This window comes from Garra rufa, chromosome 16, assembly GCF_049309525.1.
Source record: "Garra rufa chromosome 16, GarRuf1.0, whole genome shotgun sequence".
NCBI classification, from domain to species: domain Eukaryota; kingdom Metazoa; phylum Chordata; class Actinopteri; order Cypriniformes; family Cyprinidae; genus Garra; species Garra rufa.
In genome coordinates, this window is record NC_133376.1 from 32,984,437 (window position 1) to 33,006,486 (window position 22,050).

Genomic DNA, 22,050 nt, shown 5'->3' on the forward strand with positions numbered 1-22,050 from the left:
ATTGAATGTTTATATAATTTAAATTTAAATTTATAATTTAAATAAAACAGCGCATTTTTATTATTTTAGACAATGAATTATGAATAACTAAAGGTATTATACAACATTATTGTACTTGGACCCCGGTAATTTCTGTTTGCGGTTTTATCTGTTATTGTTCACATGAGCGCCGTTGATGTATTAAGGTTGTAGAATCGACGTTTTACTTAATGGAAGAAACAACAGTGTGAGCGCCATGAGAGTCCAGCCGAGAGTGACCTTCATGTCTGGAACGATTAAGATTAGAATCGTGCAGCGTCTGCCTCTTGTTTTCAAGAGCTTGAGCCAACTGGCACAGGCCGAGTGTTCTCTCCCAGCTCTCCGTCTGCCGCAGCGACAATGACAACCAGTTACCGCATGGCGTGCAAAGATGACAAAAATACTTTCACGCCAAGGGATTTTATTCTGTCCAGGCAAACATCACGCGATTACCGAGAGCCGTCCACTCTTGTTTAAAATAATTGTTGCTCACGCTTAGTAACGCTGTACGGTTTTGATCTGAGAGCTTTTGGTTGATCTTTGATTTTACAACATAAACCAGTTTAATGAGCGCGTATATGTGTACCGATTTCAGATCATCTAAGCGTTCAAAGTCCAGAGCATTTGTATGTGAACTGCAGAAGTTGTTTAATATGCTGCAACTGTTGTCCGACGTGTATGCTGTTGCCACCGGCGCTGAAGTCTCAGTGGAGAACATCTTACTGAAAAGCAAAAGCTATGCTCCGTTTGTTTACTACTTTTTTTTTTCTCAGCATCATTTCATGGCTGTCTCTTTCTGCGCAGCGTTTAGTCTCAATAGGATAGAGCCTGTTCTGCTTCACGCACTTTAGTCTGGATCCTCCCCAGTGTGACATCATCTGTTGTACTTTAAGGGTTTCTAGTGCCACCTCTCAACAGCAACATCACTCACCTGGAACACACGCCAAGAGACGTTCAGAAAGCTCTGGTACTCTGCTAACAATATAATAAATCATTCAGAATAACAAAATGACAGGAAAAAATTTTTTGTTTTTGTATATCAAATTACTCTATATATATTTAAGAGGCTGTTTACTTGTAAATAAGAGAACTTGTCACGCTATATCTAAAATGTAAAAAAAAAAAAATCTAAATAAAAACAGGGTAACACTTTAGAATAGGTAACACTTATTCACTATTAACTACGACTTTTCCCTCAATAAATTCCTAATTTGCTGCTTATTAATAGTAAGGTAGTTGTTAGGTTTAGGTATTGGGTAGGATTAGGGATGTAGAATAAGGTCATGTAGAATAAGGCATTAATATGTGCTTAATTAGTACTAATAAATGGCCAATATTCTAGTAATATGCATGCTAATAAGTCGTAGTTAATAGTGAATAAGTGTTACCTATTCTAAAGTGTTACCAAAAACGGAATTAATTTGCAAATCATTTTCTAATATTTATGTAGAACAATTGGACTTAAATTAAATGAGATGTGTAATAGATTATCTGTACATTTTAAAATGGTCTTGCAACAGGGAAAGAAAAAGAGTAAATCAAACTATTATGAAGCCACAACGGTGAAAAACGTAAGAAATCTTGACCATTTTATGGTGTAAATGTATAGTATATAAATTTGAACCTAAAGCTGTTGTTAATAGGTTTTGTTCTTATTTCTTCTTCTCATTATTCCAAATTGTTAATGTTTGATTTTATTTGCAACTACCCAGTTACAGACTATGACCGCCTTTTCAGAGAAAACTAGACGTTTTTTGCTTGTTCCCTGATTTATAGGTTTGTAGACCATATTATATATTATATTATATTACATTAAACACATGATAATAAAACAAGCATGTTTACAACAACTCAACAGCTGATTTGTCCCACCCATTACATACCGATTAAGTTGAAACAACACAAGTGCGTGTAATTTAAAGAAGAAATGCTGTTTAATTAGCAATAATTAGAGAAACTTAAGTGTTTTTTCTTTGGTACCGAGCACAACTAGTTTATTTTCTTCCAGCATGTGACCGCTGCCTGAACCCTGAACCCCGTGGTGACAATAAAATGTTTCGGTTCTTCGGAATTCCATAAAAGCTCAAACGTTTATAACGTTGCGAGGCAAAAGGTGCTGGAAGAGAGAAAGATTTAGTAATGGTAATTAAGAGATGGGATTCTTGACTGAAAGGTCACTGAGGCCAGAGTTACTTCATCTTAGGGCACCGTCGTGGGTTAATCATTGGAGCCTGTATGACCTGTGGGCTTTATGAACGCAGAAAAATAAACTGTGTGTTTACGTAAATGGCGTGAGTGATACAGAGAGTGTGTTTAGACTAATATAGGCTATAACAATGAAGCTTTGCTAACTAACAATCTTGGCAGTTCGTCAAAAAAAAACTAGGTATGTTTTTTTAATACGCAGCTAATGTGTTCATTAGATGTGTGAGATTGTTTTCTTCTTAATATAATTTAGTATTAAGTAGCGTATAGCTTCGTAGACATAAGAGTGCGGCTGGCTGACGTCACAGCCTGAGAGTCACCCGCCGTGTGTACGCGTCTCTAAGTAAGGACTTATCTACAAAAAAAGTTCTGGCTGACAATGTGGGTGGACAGGGCGTGAAACTACTATCATCATCAGTTTTGAATGAAAGAAAGAAAACATATATACAACAAAAAGGGAGGCTCATTCCAATTCAGCTGCGTTGTTAGGACAACGAGAACCATCCCTCAGATGATTAGTTCCACTTCAAAAGAATTTACTTTCCGGCGGTGAAAACGTCCCCCTTTTGTGTCTGTACACAGAGTTTTCAGTCGCAAAAAGACGACGACTAGTATGTTTAGTCAGTCTGTTTATTTTTTCTTCTGTTCACAGTACAATTGTATTAAATAAATAGAGGAGTCACCACAATGGTCGAGAAGTTCATAAACATGTATGGAAGATTTAGCATTCTTTTGTAGTCAAAGCACAAAGCACTGGTCACATTCAAGTTGAGATGGGGAGGTAACAATAATAGCTGAAGCAACAAGTTTTCCACGTACAAAAGTTTGGTCTCCAAGAATTGATATACACGACCTGTGCAAGCAGGACAATCCAATAATTGATCAATACTTATAAAAGATGAGGACGTTTCATCAGAATGTAGGCCTATATGAAAATGCATGAAAGATATAAAACACAGCAAAACAATCAATAGTGCCTGAGTCAGGTTTGCTTTCATCTCAAAGCTATGTCAATAGCAACTGAAGTTTGTGTGTGCAAACTACAGAAACAAGACATTTGACTCTGAAATAGACTGCAGAGCGAGGCAAAGGTTGATATCACGATAGAATTACAGGTCGGTGTCCTCGCCGAATCCTCTTTAAAGCTATCACACCTCGCATCCCTGTCATGATATCAGTTGACACTGTTCATTTGCCCAGTGACCCACATCACAGTGCACTTCCCTCGGTAAATATACCCACTTAACTAAGTTTAGCTGACTCTCTCTCAGCTTGGAGTACAGGAGGTTGAGAGGACAGTATGGAGACATTTGAGTGGGGTGCCAACAGGGGGCCTATATCTCTACAAGTTTGCATTAAACATATCATTCAGCCCTGAATGTCTCGGGTTAAGTGTTTAATTTTCAATTTGAATGCATAACTTCATAGCACATTTTCCTATCTGTAATCCAAGTCCTTTTATACATTATCTAAGCCAAATGTTTTTTTGTAAAACATATTCAGCAAGTTTTAGCCTATAAAAATATTTTAGGGTTGTGCATACACTTTTAATAAAGAGCATGCAGAACTTGCAGAGTATGCAGCATTCTAATAAACAACCAAAACCTAGACTGGAATATACTGGTTAATAAACAATTTTAATGTTTAATTTTAGAGCTTTCGCATATTTAATATTTTCCGTGCTGGGAAGGTCACATGGTAATTAACTCCTTCCAAATTAATAATTTTATAGAATGTAGTTCTGCGGCTGGTAATATTCACAAGATATAATTAAATCACTTGACCTCGCTTATGATCAGTCTATCATCATCATATCCAACCTTTTGCTTCATGTGTATGGATTTATTAACGGGTTATATACAAAAGAGGATTTGGGTCCAATAATACAACATTATATTTTCATAGACATTTACTCACATAAGAAATCCAAGATCAAAAGAGAGTGAAGTGCATATAAATAAATATAATTACATTTCAAGGAGTGTAAAGAGAAAAAAAAATCAAAGCATATTATAGACATACATTTTTCCTAAACCATTATGGAGGGAAGGTCTGACATATGAAAGAAAGAAAACATTCTTGACTTGAGCTCAACTAATTGCTTCTTTCATCTATCCAATTAAAGGCTGAAATTGAATCCAAGTAGTATTGCATGTTTTGATAACTCATCATACGCTCTTGCCTTCTAATCAACACAGAATAATATGTTCATTGCACATTAATTCTCAGCTTGAATATTAGCTACTTTGGATATTGATTCCAATCAGCTTCTCAAGGTATAGAATCCCTTGCATGACTAAGAAGACTAGTTGACATGTATGAGAAACCTGAAGGACAGCGTAAAGCTCCCAACCAGATCCTCCCAACCAGCGGGTGGTAGATTCAGAGAGGGTGTTTTTAGGATGTAAAATGATAAAAGGCATTTAGCATAAACCAAATTCTGTTTCTCTCACAAAGAGATCTCCATGCATACATCACGGATGATCGCTTTCTCTTGTTTTGTTATCAACACTCCAAGGGCAACTAAGCCTATCGGTGATAAAATATGAGATAAGCAAAATGAGATGGTAATGTTTTCATTTGGGAAATATACAGGCCAGGTCTAAAAGAAGAGCACCTCAAGTGAAACTAATAATAGTGTCTACTGTATGTGTTGCAGCCTTCTTTATAAAAAAAAAAAAAAAATGTGTATTCACATTGTAGATCTAATATATGGGTCACTAGGATTTCAGAGAGGGGGATAAAAAAACAAAAAACAAAACTGGAAATACAAATAAAGGGAAAATATGCAGTGCTGAGTAAAGATCTAAGCAACCCAGTTGCTATTAAAGAAATTATTTGGGGAAAATAACTGCTCTGAAGATTAATTAACGGAGTTAGATTCAACTGATTGAAAGGGAATATGGCCCCGCACAAGCAGGCCTAATTATATCCAGCTCTTATTTGTCTTATTAGGCATTGTAAACAAAAATGTCACTGACTTGTTCAGAAGGCAGTGTATTGTTAGAAACAAATCTATTATATATTTTAATCAGAAAGACCATCATGATAACAATATCTGGTTGGAACATGTACAGTCAAACCAAAATGTATTCAGATACCTTCAAAACTTCTCACATCAGTTTATTAGCTATAGTTTAGAAAATGGTAATAAAATATGACAAGAACTCAAGAGTTAAATGGTTTTATAACCAATTAATTTTCATAATGTCAGATAACTTTGATAGAAAGGTATGTAACAAAACATGGTCAGGTCAACATTTTGGGTCCCAAATTTTTATTATTTAACTGTATGAACAATTATAATAATATATAATATGTCACGGTTTACTTTATTTTGCTATCCTCACTTACATAAATTAACTATAGTGTCCTGCAAAAATTATATCTGGTGTCTGAACAATGTTTGGTTTGACTGTATATGCAGATTTTATGGATATATAACATGTATTTCAATTTTACATAATGGCGACATGGTTAATACCTAAATTAGCTTAAAATATCTCTCGACCTTTAACTCACTGGTGTTGCTAAGGTTGCGAGTATGGAGTCCTAACGAGCCGTAATTGTAGCGATAAAAGCCATGCAGCACTTAAATACTCACATGGGTAAAGGTTCACAGAAGCCCACCTTTATTCACTCTGGGCCCCTCCCTCCAGAAACTGCTCCACCAATCTCAATGTGAGACTGCAGTGACCTGATATCTTACAAGCCAAAGGGGATTTGTGCTGCCTTCACATCCCAGCATACATTTTCATGAGACATGACTTTTTTATTCTTTTAGCAGACTGAAAATACATTGAACCCCTACAGATATAAAATGAAATTACATAACTTAGACTTACGTAACTGGAAAAAATATATTGTTATAAATACAACAGCTGTAACGCACGTTTATGCAAGGATAAGCCAGTGATGGATGTGTTAATTACCTCGTTTCTATTCCTCTCTAATGTAAGGCTAAAGAATTCGAAGAAAATACATTTGATCCTTTCATCTGCACAGATGTTTTATTCCCCAAGCCAATCAATATCTAAACCAGGATTTATCCAGTGCGTGATAGTAACTCCACGTCTGTGGACGTCCATGATTCAAAACACGATGCAAAATGACCTTCATACATAAAGCTGTCAGTGCAATTTGTGCATGTTGAAAAGGGAAAAACATCATCTGACCAATGCTAAAATCAAAGACACAAGTCCTGCAAAGCCAATATGATAAGCCTAACTGATCCAGGCACTGGACTCGGCTAATGAGGAATTAAAATGACATGCATATTTATCTGTTTTGGTAAGCTAAATGTATGTTACACTGTCTGTAACCCCTTGCGGACTGATCAGCCAAACATTTTGGTTTATAGTATCTATTGTGAAAGCATATTTTGTAGCAGAGGCAGGTTGAAGTAAAGCTTTTCTCTTTTTTTACCACCTCACTCTTCCATCTAGTTCTGCGCCCTAGAGTGACGGGTCAGCACCAAAGCAAATCCGATTTGTCCCAACCATTAATGTCACGGCCTTTAAGCTACATATCATCACAGAGAGTACGCTTGCTCAATCTGTAATTGAAATAGCTTGGGGAGAAACGCTGAGCCCTGGTTGGCCCCCTGAGCCTGCTTTATCCACTCCACCATCCATCACTGTTCACTATGGCCTCAAGGTGCTGGTGTAATGCTGTGAGGTTAACAGTGAGATCAACTTAAAGACGTGCACGTGCCCGTTTTCCTTTACCTGGCCCACGGGCCCAAGCATGTGCACATGCGACATACACATCAGCTAAAAATACATAGAGTGTCAGGTGTACCTCAGTTCAGCTCTTGTGCTAGTTTGAAAGCGATGATAGTTGCAGGCTCAGAGGATGGCTGAACTTCAGTTGTGGAAGTGATCAGAAGGCCCATCTCAGCTTTAGATGTGGAGTTCACAGGACTGATTACACAGAGCCCTTGTGATGCATCCTTCTACAGATGAAATTAAACACCCACTATTACACACTACTTTGAAACACCGTGGACCCTGATCAATGTGATTCCAGATTCAAAAGCACACTATAAAAGAAAATGCTTTTCATTAAAAATTCAAATGCGATATTTTGAGACAGTCCACTAAAGTGATGGTGCTGAGGGAACCACAAAAGACAACGTTCAACTCTAGGTCTCCAGGTCTCTTAAATCCAAAGGAAGCTGCTGCTCAACCAGTTCAGATCAAAGCTACTTTGTGCAAGCATTCAAGATGTATTCTGTATTGCGGGTGGAAGTGGTTAAAAATAAAAACTGATTTGGATTTTAAAAATGTATGAGAAATTAAAACTCTCTTTGTTAAGGCCACAGTATAAAAGACTGGATAAATAAGCTCCAGTGTGTCTTTTTAAGCATGTTCAGCTGGCCTCTCACATACATGAAGGCTGCCAAAAATGCCCTTGCCAAGACGTGGAGGACACAGTACGTGCTCTCCAAGTTGATCTTTACCGAAAAGGATCTGGAAGCAAGATCAGAGGAATTGGCCGATGGCCATGGTCACCCCTCTGAAAGCATAGCACTGGTGCTCAGAGTCAGGGGCATCCTCAAAGTCGCCCCCTTTCAAAAGGGGCAAATCCACAACATTTGCTAAAGTGGATTTAGCGACTAATGGTAAGAGAATTGTTCTCTTTGTTCGTCTCCAATGGAACACACAGGCTTCGACCACATCGGCCGACACTTCAGCTATTATTGCATACTGCCACGAGATAACCCAGACACAAGCCACACCTGCAAGCCGATTGGCTGAGCGAAGACCTTTACTGTCTTCCCTGCTGCCCTAAGACGCCATCATCAGAGAAATGTCTTATGTAAGGCATGGATAATGGATGAAAAAGAGGGTGCAAAAAAGATTTTTAAAGTAATGTCCATTGGGGTGAATTGCAATCCTAAAAATGCATCAAAAGACAGAAATGCATCAGATATTGGGCTGGGCGGAGTTTCCTCCCACTCCCAAACCGCAGCTGTGCTGAATGGAAAAGCCCCATAGCAAAAGCCCCGCACTAGCCTCATTTTGGTGGACTTTCTGAGGTTTGACAAGAGAACGGAATGTCCGGCAAGTGAATAGATGGGTATTTAATAAGCTGTGGTACCAGCTGAGCTACACAGGGGGCTGGCACCACCATCACTGACTCAAGAATACTGCACTGCGGATGAAGATGGAAAAGAAAACCAATCGACTGCACCGCTAGCGGTGCGAATCTAAAAAGCTCAAATGTGATTTTTAATGCAAAACTGTATCAAAATATACCATTTTACATAAGAATTCCCTACAATTAAAGAAGCGGTTCACCCATACATTAATTTTTCTTAGTGTTTTTTTTTTTGTTTTTTTTTGTCCACGTAATGAAAGTCAATGGCGATTTTCAATAATAAAAAAAGAAACATTGAGTGAAATATCTCCTTTTGTGTTCCACGTATGTGACCCCGCACCACAAAAACCAGTCATAAGGGTATTTTTTTTTAAATAGGGATTTATACATCATCTGAAATCTGAATAAATAAGCTTTCCATTGATGTATGGTTTGTTAGGACAATAATTGGCCAAGATACTGAGAATCTGAAGGTGCAAAAAAATCTAAATATTGAGAAAATCGCCTCTAAAGTTGTCCATATGAAGTTCTTAGCAATGCATATTACTAATCAAATATTAAGTTGTGATTTATTTACAGTAGGAAATTTACAAAATGTCTTCAAGGAACATGATCTTTATTTAATATCCTAATGATTTTTGGCATAAAAGAAAATTTGAGAATTTTGACCCGTGCTACTTACAACTGATTTTATGGTCCGGGGTCACATACGAAATACTGACTTGGATTGACACAAGGACACAAGTCCATGAGGACAGAATTTTCATTTTTGGGTGAACTAACCCTTTAAAATATGTTTTTAACACGTGGTAATTCTCAAGTTAGCGCTTAAGCATATCTAAATGAAACTAGGGAAACAAATTATCTCACAGAGATTCACAGGAAGCTTGACAACTGAAAACACGACACTATCTCTGAGTTCGGCGTCTTGTACGAGTCTCACGTTTCATGTTTTTGATAGCCTCATTACAGCCTCACCTCTAAAATCAATTTGCCTGTGTCTGTAGCATCACTCTCATTACACACTGGGTAAGCAGGAAGAGCGCGTGCGTGTGCGCCAAAACCCTCAAAGCCTAACAAACCCTGTTTGGAAAGAGATAAATGAAAGCAGGACTAAGAAGAAAACACAGTATGAGTGGACGTTGGCGACTCTGTAAACGATCTGAAGGACAGAAGATCAAAAAAGGTGAGTTTTGTGATTTGAGGTTCACGAAACATTGTGGCACCCACCTGCCACAGGACCACTCTGCTGCACAGATTAAGGGGCCGGTATAAGGGAGTCATGGGAGAAGAGGGTAGCCAGGAGCACAGGCAGAGCAGCAGATGAGAGAGTGCAAAAGTGGGCTGCTATGTACAGGAGGGGGTTGGGATGAAAAGAAGCCCAAGTCAGGGAGCACCAACACCACTGGCTTGACCTGGGGACGACTGGAAAAGGCAGGAATCCAATTAAAATCACACCCCATCGGCCTGCACAGCCACCACCCCCTCACCAGGCTGACGCAACTTCACACTGCTCCTGCTAGATGTGTCATTTTGAGCAGGTGGAACGCAGCAGACACTGAGATCATATAGTCCTGGTCACACTTTGAGGATGCAATGGTGAAATAGTCTATGATACACTATTTGCAAGAGTAAATGGAGTAGGTGTGTGTATATGCATGAAGTCGAATATATTATAAGTTGTCGCATATTATAGCCAAAAATGCAAACTAACCTTCGCCATACATCCTTGTTGCTAGGCAGAAAGCGGTCGGTAAAAAGTGGTAGAGAGTGGCAGCGAGGTATCGTCTTATTCACATTAAAAGAACCATATTTAAAACAGCTAAAGCTAAGAAATGTTCTATATTTTTCTATATCATGCTATTGGCAAAGCAAAGTAAGAATATTTTCAAACAACATGAGTTTAGGAAAGAGATCTGAATTCTGCCTGATCAAAATGCACATCACCACTGCACTTGCAAAACAGAGTAAATACGGAATAGACTAAACAGAGACACTATTCAGGGTTATTTAAATTCTCCTAAGGGTTGCTAAATCTATGATGGCGTAAAATAAAAAATCTAAAAACAAATGTAAACTTGCTGGTCTTAATGAAACAATACAGTAAAACTAAATTAGGATTTAAGCATTTAAAAAGACATTTGCTTTAAATTTGGAAAGCAGACTGCATGTATGCTCATTGGATTGCATGAATGTAAAAATTAAGCTACGTAATAGCTTTACAACAGTTCACTGCAAATATTGTTATACATGCAATCACATTGCCTTAGGATTTCAACTTAAAAAAACACACATTAGAACTCCACAAAAGCACTGTACAATCACAGGGTCAAGTATCTGCTAATACTGCGAGTTTACCAAGCAATTGCACGATATTATCCAATCTTCACATACGATTTTGTCATTTGATTTCAATCACAGGATAGTTTGAGGAACAAAGATATCAAAACAGCCAAATTAAAGCCTGTTCTGTAATTTTCTAATTTTCTATGACTAGCAACACTAGTCCTAAATAAAATCATTCTGACAGAAATTGATTAATGTGAACAAAAATGTTCAGTTCTATTGTTTATATATATAATAACACTAAGAAACAACTGAAACATATATTGTAATTTTTTTCTATTGTTTTCAGTTACATTTCTCATCTAATTTTGTCGCCGTTTTGTTAATGACTATATTTTCATACAGATTTTTAAATCATACACACTAGTCATTATTTGTGCTGGAAACAAGATTCCACACGCAAGTTGAGCAAGGAAAATATTTTCTTTCGACTGCAGTTTACTTAGCGTTTTGAGTGGTATCATATTTTTACAGAAGAAAACAGTGGAACTACCTTAACAAATAAGAGAGAATCAGTTTGGATGAATTATGACAAATGCATTTTTATGTTTTTAGCATTTGACCTACACACCACATTAATGCAAGTATCTCTGTGTTAAACACCCTCTCAAATGATTATACAATTATATATAAAACAAACTGTTTAACTTCAGCTGACTGAAGAACAGAAACACAGGATTTCGATTGCAAATTTGTAAATATTTCCTCAAAACAAAATACAAACCTAGCATCAGACTGTCACAAATAAACTTCCTGTGCTCTCTTTTCAATTTCCTGCCAGTGTTTAAAACAGAAATTTCAACAACTTGATTTGAATGCACCGCATTAGTCCAGCACTGATGGTGTGAGGTTTCAGAGAAGAGCAAGTTTTACTTTTGCCATATGACCTTTCTAAGGTTGTTTACGATAGCTAAATAAATGAACTGAAAGATGTTGGAAGCCCCACAGAGTCAAAAAGGCTTGGTAGCCCCTTTTCCAGTAAACCTACGGTCTCTTTTTCTCAAGCCTCAAATACTCAAAAGAAAAAAAATACAGAGGTTCACTGTATTCCTTGGTCACCGATTTTTCACCAGTTTCTCTCTATAAGTAGGTTGTGATGACTGATGCCTGAGGCACCATCCTTGACAGTGGGAACTGTGCTCTTAAACTATGAATGAAATGCATTATTGTAATAACCAACCTGGAAAAAAATGAGTCTTTTAAAATGCTATGCATCCTGGTCATTAGTGTTAGCTGCTTCACAGCACAGAGTGTTAGAAAGGCAAGTTACTCGCATTACAAATTGAGCACTACCCTGCAATGCTCTGCCACTTCATAACACCACACACACACCAAAAGAAATCTGGCCGAAACAGGAGTCTAAAATGCCTAAGTGCAAACTCTATGATATAATATAACAAGACAGTTGCAACTGTAGATTCAACAGTGGGCCACTACCAAAGCATCCAAATATCATTGAGGTCAGTTTTCAGATTTTTCAAAATATTGAATCAATGCAAAGCATTGCACAAACTAAAGAACTGAAGACAAAACTGAAAATATTCAAAAGCAGTTTGGTTATGCAACTGGTGTACTAAAAGAGCTGTGGACCTTAGGCTAATAATTTGGGTTTCATTGTGTGGTACCTTCTGAATTAACCTAACATTTCTTTCATCACCACCAAAGTTCTTTGCTTCTTTTCAGTTGTAGGCTGTTATTTGGTTCTTGATAACAGAAGTGAGATTACAGCCGCCTTGTACTTGACGGAAAAGTATTTGAGTTCATTGTCAGTTCTTGTACGATAATAAATTCTCTAGTACACAAAAAATTAGTGAGAAGTCTACCGAAAACGACACACTCGTATATTAAGTAAGTGAGTGCGGTTGCGATCATAAGTGCAAAGGCCTATATCCTCACTTACACCTTTATTTATGCCGTGCCATAACGCACTAGTTTATATAGCAATAAAGTTAATAGCAAACAAAATTATCATAACAGAGTTGGCAAAGATTCCAGACACAACGGGTTAAACTGAAAAGAAAATCACGATAATTTGAAACCTGCTGGAGTTCATTCAAGGTGAGGCAACTTCGGCCGTAAAAATCGCCTGAATGGAAAACAATGTCATTATTAGAGTTGTAACTTTTTTAAATTAATTGTTTTAGACACTGCTCACAATTCTGAAAGTTACTAAAAGAAGGCCTATATAGTTTCTTCTTTTGGAAATTTAATTCCAAAAGTCTAAACACGCATATGGTATCCGTTATATAAACTGGCAAATCCAGAAGTATTATACTAAACTCACGCACGTTTCCTTTGAGAAGCATTGAGTTTAAATCACACGCCTGATCAAAGAGAATAGAGATACTTTAATGAAACTTCGAATGCATAATTAATTGTACAGTATATACAGTAGAATCTTAATTAAACACTTTAATTCTAATGAAGGGGGGCTGATGTCTAATGATCGCCATAAAATTATTAAGGCATGAAATGCTCTCATTGTTGCTGTAGTGTGAAAATCTTAAAATAATTTGCGTCAGGCCTCATCAAATGTGTTCACCTTCACACACATCAAGACAACTATGTTTTTTAATTCGAATAACTTTCGAACTACATTTAAGCTGTGACAGAAAATGCATTTAAATCCATGTTGTAGTTTACAAAAAAAGACTCACGTTATTAAGTTTTATTGTCACTTTACAAGAGATAAACCTCTTCTTTCAGTACACATCACATATACGGAGGCCCTGCCTCTACAGAACCTCAAAATAATACGCCATTTATTTTTGTACCTGTGCAGAAATAACTTACTTTATTATTTCGACCTATATATTCCACTCCATTTGTGGGCACCTGGTTTGTAGATATTTTATAGTTTATATATGAATTATATTTTGGCAACTTGTCTTTACTTTTATAGATATTTTGGCAATGCTAAGTAAGCTATTTACAGTTGAGGAAAAGTCACCGACGTCTCACCAATACAAGAACATAATGTACAACAGAAAAACTCACAGTAACAAATTGCACTATCCTATTTAGTAAGACTGCAGGACAATATTACATGAAGAGGAACCCTTCAGTTGTCATCCGTCAGTGCTTTAACACGCCGAGTACAAGCCCGACTTACAGACATTATAAATCACTGTTACAGTGTTTGGGTGAAAAAGTGTCCACAGCGCTATGACATGTGTACCAGCCATTTACCAGACTTTTTTGAAAAGGTGAGTTGGGCGCAAAAGTTCTATGGCTAGGTGCGAACGTATGGCTTGGTTGGCTGCAGGAGTATTGTACGGACTCTGGTCTGTAACTGCCCCGTTGTAGCAACAGAGGGTCCAAAAGGGACTGTGGCCTGTGCGCCATATAGTCCAAACTGTTTTCAAAGGTGTGATGGAAACGTGACCTCATAGTCGACTCATTTCGCGTCTCAGGAGAAAGGGAGGGGGTTGTCATCGTACGCGTCACTGTGGTAGAGGCAGGCGTGTCTTGCTGTTCTGCCACCTCAGGAGACCTGGCCTGCACAAGGTGCTCGTCTTCTTCGCCGATTTTGGCGATGTAGGCCTTGCAGTGGAGTTTCATGTGTTTGCGCAAGGAGCTGGGATGTGTGTAACATTTTTCACAGCCTCTGACCTTGCACGTGTAGGGTTTATCGCTGGAGTGAACGTGAGAATGCTTCTTCCGGTCACTGCTGTTTGCAAATCTCCGATTGCAGCCCTCAAACTCACATTTAAACGGTTTCTCACCTAAACGGGCAGAGGAGGGGGAAACGCGAGTTACGAGTGGGATGTACAGTCAACCATGGCTCATCAGTTCTGAGTGCATGGTGTCATTAGATGTGTTATGCAGGATGTTGTAGGCTACAAAAAAAAAAAAAAATGCTGCTCCACACATTCAACAGTATAGCAGGTGAGGACAGAGTTTTGTTTAGATAACACTCTTGTGCATGCAAAACGTGAAAATCGAAATCTTAAAAATAGTGGTGTTTTCTAGTCAGTTGTTTTCATGCAATATCTGCTACGTTCAGTATAATGATTCACACGAGCTAAATCAGATTTAGCTTATTAATGAACCGCAAATGCATAAAAACTCAAATCGATTTTAGAGTTAGGCCTATAAAAAAGGAAAATTGAATTAAGAACAAGTAGTTTAATTTCACAAGTTTTATTAACCCATAATCAACAGTTGGTTTCTAAATAATTTTATCTGTGTCAGTGATTCATTTTTTAATTTCTGCCTAAACTGGTTTTAGTTAAAAATTATTTCCCAATATTCGCAGATGTTCTGTTATTCGACCTAATTCATATTTTTATATGCTCCCTGGCCTGAGCCAAAGATTAATTCATGGTTTAATTATTTTTTTAGCAAGAAAAATAAAGTTAACTGTGTATTTAATAATTGTAATAATATCGATAAATATTAGGCTATATATCGGCTAAAAAGCATATATTATGATGAAATAATATTAAAATAAACACGGAGGGGCTATTTATATAGATCATAACATTCTAAGGATTAATATGACGTCAGTTTCAAGTATAATGGACTCGACTCGGACTCAAAGCTTGCAGTGCGTAGCACTAGCGGGTGCACTCTAGCATAGTAGAGAATTCAGCTGTGCCTTGCGTAAACGCTACGTCACAGCTCTCCGGTGCCCCGGAATTTATTTATTTATTTTCACTGCATGAATGAGAGGCACCCAAACAACTGGCCTGTGGACCGATTTTCACCAGCGCGAAAGTTTCTGAAAACGAAATAAAAAAATCATTCCGCTAATACGAACCACAAACGTTTAGAACAAACAATAGGTTACATTTGATATAAATAAATGCTTTAATCACAGCCCAAATTAAAGTCTGGCATAGGCTGTAAGAAATTTTAATTCTATTGTGTACAAGATTCTACATTTATTTATATGCCGAAACATAAATTAATCATGATGAAACCCAGCGGCAAAGCGTTCGTGTCCAGCCAAAAAAAAAAGACATTTAAAAATATTATGGTAGAATACTTTACATCGTTACTTTGGGAACAAATAATCAAACAGTACGTTTAATCGAGTTTTTCTGCCCTGGTAATATATTCATGAATTAATTTTTGTGTTGGAACACTGTTAAACAAAACACTCCGAAAAAGGTACAGAAAAAAATTCCATAAGTTTGAAGCCTGACATTATATTTTTTAAATGTTATTATTATTATTATTATTATTATGTATTAACTAACCTGTATGCGTTCTCTTGTGTATCTTGAGGTTTTCGGATCTGGCAAAAACTTTTTCACATCCATGAAAAGGGCAGGGAAAGGGCTTTTCTCCAGTGTGCACTCTGACGTGGTTGACGAGCTTGTATTTGGCTTTGAAAGGCTTTCTGTCTCTTGCACAGTTCTCCCAGTGACAAACGTAGTCGGAGTGCTCTGGTCCTCCGACGTGCTCAACAGTCACATGGGTGACGAGTTCATACATGGTCCCAAAACTCCTGGCGCAGGGCGGCTTGCCAGTGCCTTCTTGGCCGTCACTCCACTTGCACACCAGCTCGTGTTTTGGGTTCTGCCTGGAGCACCTGAGGAAGGCGTCACCCCCTCCTCGCTGCATGGCCATGTTCAGAGGCTTGTAGAACTCCAAGAACTGGGTGACCAGCTGCTGGCTGTTGGCCCTGGGGCCACTGACCGACTGGCCGTACGGGTGCGTCCGTGAGAGCAGATCTCCCGGCAGACCCAGCATCATTTGGCTGCCGAGGTCTCGGCTTGCGTCTGACGAGCCATGGGCCTGCTCTTGGTACGTGTTGAAGAACGCGTGGCTCCTGCCATCCCTATAGCCGTGGAGGTCACGGTACCTTCCAATATTGCCATGCTGGTTAGGTCTCGGAGCCAGCTGATCAGTTACTGGTGGCATGCCTGCTGCTGACAGATTTGTCCCAATGATAATGCCCCTAGGACTGGGTTCTAAGCGATGGCTGGTGTATCCAGTGTCTGGAAAATGGGTAACCGAGTGGTCAACATATGCACTGGCCCTCGTCTCGTGGTAGTCTCGCAAATTTTGCGAGGGGCAGAGTTTTAAGGAACTGCCAGTGGGGTGCCCCATGTGCTCCTCTGCCAAAGGTGGCAGCACCACGCTGGGTTCAGTATTGCTCTCCCCAGGGTTGACGCAAGAAAGAGGGCAGCCACTAAACCGCGACAGGCTTGTCATGTTTTGTTGCAAGCTTGGCTGAGGGCTTGGCAAATCAACCAACCTTTAACGTTTACGATTTACCTACAAAACTCTTCCCCATTTCCCCCGCTGTATCATCTGCATGTGCAGTTATTGCCTGTAAACCTCTCAGACGCAGGAATCGGACCCAGGTTCGTTACGATTGGTGTGAGTCCCATGCCGTTCACTTTGCCCTCTTGATTTGTGGCAATAACCGTGGTAGTAAAATGCTCCGAACCAGGCCATACTGCAATATAAAAGCACAGCAGGCAAACCAGCTTTTAAAAAACGGTGCTTTGGGATTGGTCGGAATGCGCGATGATTGACAGTCCCTGGATTTGTTTTAAAAGGGACACGCAGGCGTTCACCACACGACTCCGTTTTCAAATATCTCAGTGAAAATGCTTTGATATGTGCCGCTCGCGCACTGCCAGATATTGGCTGTTCTGTGACTTGAGACTGCCGAATACGATATTGTTGGCTGAAACACTGAAATGTTTAAATGCCACGTATATGAATTATTAGAAAGTCTTCGCTACGAATGTGGAATTTCAACATCGAATAGAAATGACCGGAGTTAAGCAACGAAATCAAAATTCTCTTTCAAGCCACACGTCTCTCGTATTAAGTCAACTGAGAATGCCTGTTTTAATATTTAATATTGTGCTTTAACTTTAATTAAACTGACTATATTTTAGTGATACTCGGTCCAGTATAATGGTGTTGTTCGTAAACACATTTTTTTATTTAATTATTTTTATTTAACCGACAAAATATACCACAGCCTAAATACAATATAGCCAGTGGAGCTATTATATTTTTTCTTGCAAGCTAAGTAAAATTAAGGCACACATATTTAGCTAAGGTTAAGCGTGAACCTTTTGCTTCACTGATTGATTCACTGTTTGACATTTTTAATGCAAAAAGTTAGAACAAAATATTATTTGTTATTATTCTTATAAATTACATAATATTTGCTATTAAACTTAAACTTCATAACATTAAAATTCTGGGGGCACTGCTTAATTATAATGCACTATTGAAAAGTAACCTCCCGCATGTGCTGAAGATGAGATTAATTTTATTGGATGTGTTTATGCGTGCATTTTTATCGAATATTTTCTTAAAATACAAATCTGAGATCAAATGAACAATTTTGTTTTTATTCCAAAATGTACAGGTAAATTAAATACATTCATAATAATATATCTAATTAATAAATATTAAATACATATACAAAAATTAGCCACAATGAAAACTATTGGGTTACCTCAATGTCGCATTATTGCTCAATATAACGTTATTTGGACATGAAATATGCAAGGGTTAATATACTTCTGACTTTCAAGGTTACAAGAATGATAACAAGTTTCACACATTTAACCTTTTCAACCCTAAGATGACCTTGTGTCAGTTTAGAAAGGAAATTTATTTACTTTTTAAAATAATTTTGCACCCGTCAATATTAAACAGACAAAAATGAAAACAGGCTTGTGGTGTAATCTCAACACTGTCATTGTAAAAAGAGTGACACAGCATAGTGTGGACAGTCAAATATCTGGTTTTAAAAATGAGCCAATTCAAACATGTCTGACCTATTAAGAGCAGAATTTAATTATGTGAATTACGTTTCAGAAACTAATAAACAACTTTTATACCAGGGATACTGAATACTCCCTTTACAGCATTTTGAATTCAAGTAATTAATATATTTCTTCTAAAGACTGTCTTCCCCCATTGAGTGGGCACAAACTTGGGTTATTTAATAATATAATTCTTCCCACACATGAAGTTCTTGGATAGAGTAAACATTACAAGACAATATTTACTGAGGTTATATTAACTGTGTTCACAATAGTTATAATTAACAGTCAAAAAGCACAATTTTCACTGCATTAACGGAGTCATATCAAACATACTATAAGAAAAGGGAAACCGGAGGAGGCCAGGAACATATACTTTTATATATAGAGTCGCAATGCAGTTTTCAGATAAATCTCCCTGTCCATAATATCCAAACACCTTAACAGAGCATACAGAACAATCAGTGACAGATATTATTTTGTACAGCAAAATAGTCTCTTCTCCAGTCCCACAAAGCAACTCTTCCTGATTAATTTCTTGCTTCTTTATTTCTTCATTACTGAAAAAAAGACAAAAGGCATTTCTAAACATATTCAGTTAACATACAAGTTACAATATTAAAGATTGCCAATAAATGGGTTGGTACAATAATATTTAAATAAAGCCAGAGAGAGACAGAGAGCAAGAGCATAAATGTATGATACAGGACAGTGAATATGGCTTTTTGTGTTCTATCAATTCAAGTAATGCTCACTAAAAAGACCTAATGACACATCTATAGTTTACGAAGGTCACAGACAAAACTAAGTACAATCAACAGTTCAATGCATTCATAGTCGAAGTGGTACCACAGTGGTTTAAAGATATCTTAAATTAAAACTATATATGCTCTACAACTATGAATATAGCTTAAATATGTTTACCAAAATGTAAACAGCCTCTCTTCCTTGCGTATCTGTATTGTGTTTATGTTGTACAATTACAAATACATGTCTTATCTAACATTTCCATATCAAGACAACTATAAAGCCATACATTGCTTATAAATTGCTTATGAAAATTAAATAAAATTAAATATGGTAATAAATTCTGGCTAAATATATCAGGTCTAATATATTAAGCTGAAAACTACAGAAAAAAAACTTTTCCTCATTGCAGTGAACTTAGCGGGTGTTCAGCTTTATAAGTTAAGGACTAAATGTCGGTAAATTTAGATGGGCAATCTAGGTAGAAAACAGAGACAAACTGAGTCAGATACAAGCAGGAAAAAGCACCAAACACAAGGACTCTACACTTTAAACGCCATTTTTTCTCTCTTTTTTTTTGGACTCGGCAGGGCACAATAGTCTATCCTGGCAACAGCAGTTTGCATTCACTAATAAGTAGATGCGTAACGCCTCGACAAATTTAATTTCCAGTCATTTATGCTAAACATAGTTAACAAATTTTATATAGACACATGTTAATTGAAGGTGCCACAGTTATCTCATTACTCAATACTGATTAAGTGTTTGAGATAAATAGACCCACTCCTTAACAAAGCTCGTAGAAAACATGCTAAATACTTTTGAATGTTTAAGAGATACGTAAACAGATATAAGGCCATGTGTCTGGATAAGAAAACAGAAAGAGAACATACAGCTAATATTTCAAGAGAAGCATTATATAAAACTAAAATATAAAATTAAAGATTAAAATACTACCCATAATAACCGGAGTCATTTCCATCCATTGTTGCAAGCGAACGCAGCAAACGAGTTCATTTTTATTATGTGTATTTAAGTATGAATTAAATGAATTCAATGTGAGATTGACAAATGAATAATCAGGACCTGATCTGTAGCAATACATAGATAATTAGGCTATCAACGATGAACGATGCTACACTACTGAGCTTGATAACTGTGTATTAGCCCGAATCATCATCTTCAGAAGTTCAATGTTAAGCAGGTAATTCTGCTCTGACTAAAAATATGAAGGCTTAGTCAAGGGGGCGGGAGCTCATCGCATTATTCTGACGAAACATTATTTGACTACCTCAAATAATCGGCCGAAATATAGCTCTGGTCGATGCAATTACAGGCCCCTAAGTCCTTTCAATTTTCCGTGGTCCAAAGTTCAATAACGTACGAGGCCCCCTTTAGTTACAAAACGTCTCTTGCCCTCATTTGCCCTTTGGTCGGCACGAGTTGTAGTGCAGTAAAGAAGTTAAGTGAAATAACTGAACAATTCTTCGCACAGGGAAAGCAAAGAACGTCCTTAAGAACTTATTTCCTAGCCACGCCTGGAAATGAATATGTCACATAATATATTAAGCGCGTCCACTTTTGAACACACAAACTATAGGCCTAGAGTAGAAAAGTAAAGCAACCCTGTCTGACTGCCGACTGTGAAACCTTAAAAAATCGCCGTAAATCTGTCCGGCGGTACAGCATACTCACATGTGTGCTCGTGTACGAAAGGGAGAGTAAGAGAGAAGGGGAGAGAAAAAAAAGAAAGACGGAGCAGAAAGGAGGGGGGATAAAGCTTGCAGAAAGATTAGGAGAATAAATGGATATCTATATTGCTAGCACTACCCTTTAAAACTTGTGTGATTTTTAAATAGGTGTTTATATACAAACACACACAATAGATACATATACATATATAGGAGATTTATGTAGATATATATATAGCCTATAATGCATATGCTATTCTACGTCAAATAATCCTTAAACGTTTACTACTAAAATATATTCAAATATTTTTTAGATAATTTTTTTCAAAACAGTATCAATTATCTTTGTTATTAAAGGTCTTAAGTAAGCCTGCACAATTTACAATATTACCTAAATACAACATGCAACTGATAAAAGCACTACTGAATAAAATGCGTCTACTGAAAAATATATTACTCACCTTAAAACTATATGCTATATGCATTTTTCTCGTAGAAAACGTGCTGAAAGTGAAAGCGTGAAAGCTGAGGACTAGACCAGAATGAGGGGCTGATTTAAAGATTTTTGTGTTTTAATCTCTAAAATATAAAAGGGAGCTCCTTTCGAGGAGAGATTGAGGGGGAGAGGGAACGTGAAATGGCTTGGAGGTATAAAAAGCGCTGCTTGAAACACTCAACGCGTCTCTGAACTTGATCAGATTTTATGTGTCCTGCAGCGAGTCACCAGCAGCCCTGTGAAACTTCCTCAATAGCAAGAATTTTTGACGCCGTGAAAAAAAAAATCTTAGGGATTTAAAAATTACCACCATTTTTCTTTCTCTTATTTGTGGGTTCCTACGCTCTATAGTGTGATTTATGTGCTTCAACATTTTACGGCTGCACTCAAAAAAAGTGATTTTATAAAAAATAAAAATAAAAATACTGATGGACGAATATATGGATGGATAGATAGATAGATAGATAGATAGATAGATAGATAGATAGATAGATAGATAGATAGATAGATAGATAGATAGATAGATACTTACAAATTAATTATCTTAATTTTCAATAAAATTAAGAAATTATTCCATTTTTTATTTAGTCACTTTTGCCCTTTTTTTAAAAAAAAAAAAAAATATATATATATATATATATATATATATATATATATATATATATATATATATATATATATATATATATATATATAT

General features: G+C 37.1%; 1 protein-coding gene and 1 long non-coding RNA gene across 2 annotated transcripts in view; both read right to left on the minus strand.

Annotated features, from left to right (window-relative positions):
• Window positions 1-22,050, minus strand: part of LOC141288850 (uncharacterized) — a 90,079-nt gene that overhangs the window by 13,251 nt on the left and 54,778 nt on the right. The window lies entirely within an intron of this gene.
• On the minus strand, window positions 12,774-17,037 carry zic6 (zic family member 6). The gene is made up of 2 exons (XM_073820975.1): window positions 15,876-17,037; window positions 12,774-14,396 (listed from the first exon to the last, which is right to left on the minus strand). Exons 1-2 carry the CDS (start codon window positions 16,834-16,836, stop codon window positions 13,789-13,791), a joined length of 1,569 nt encoding a protein of 522 aa, XP_073677076.1. The 5' UTR covers window positions 16,837-17,037; the 3' UTR covers window positions 12,774-13,788.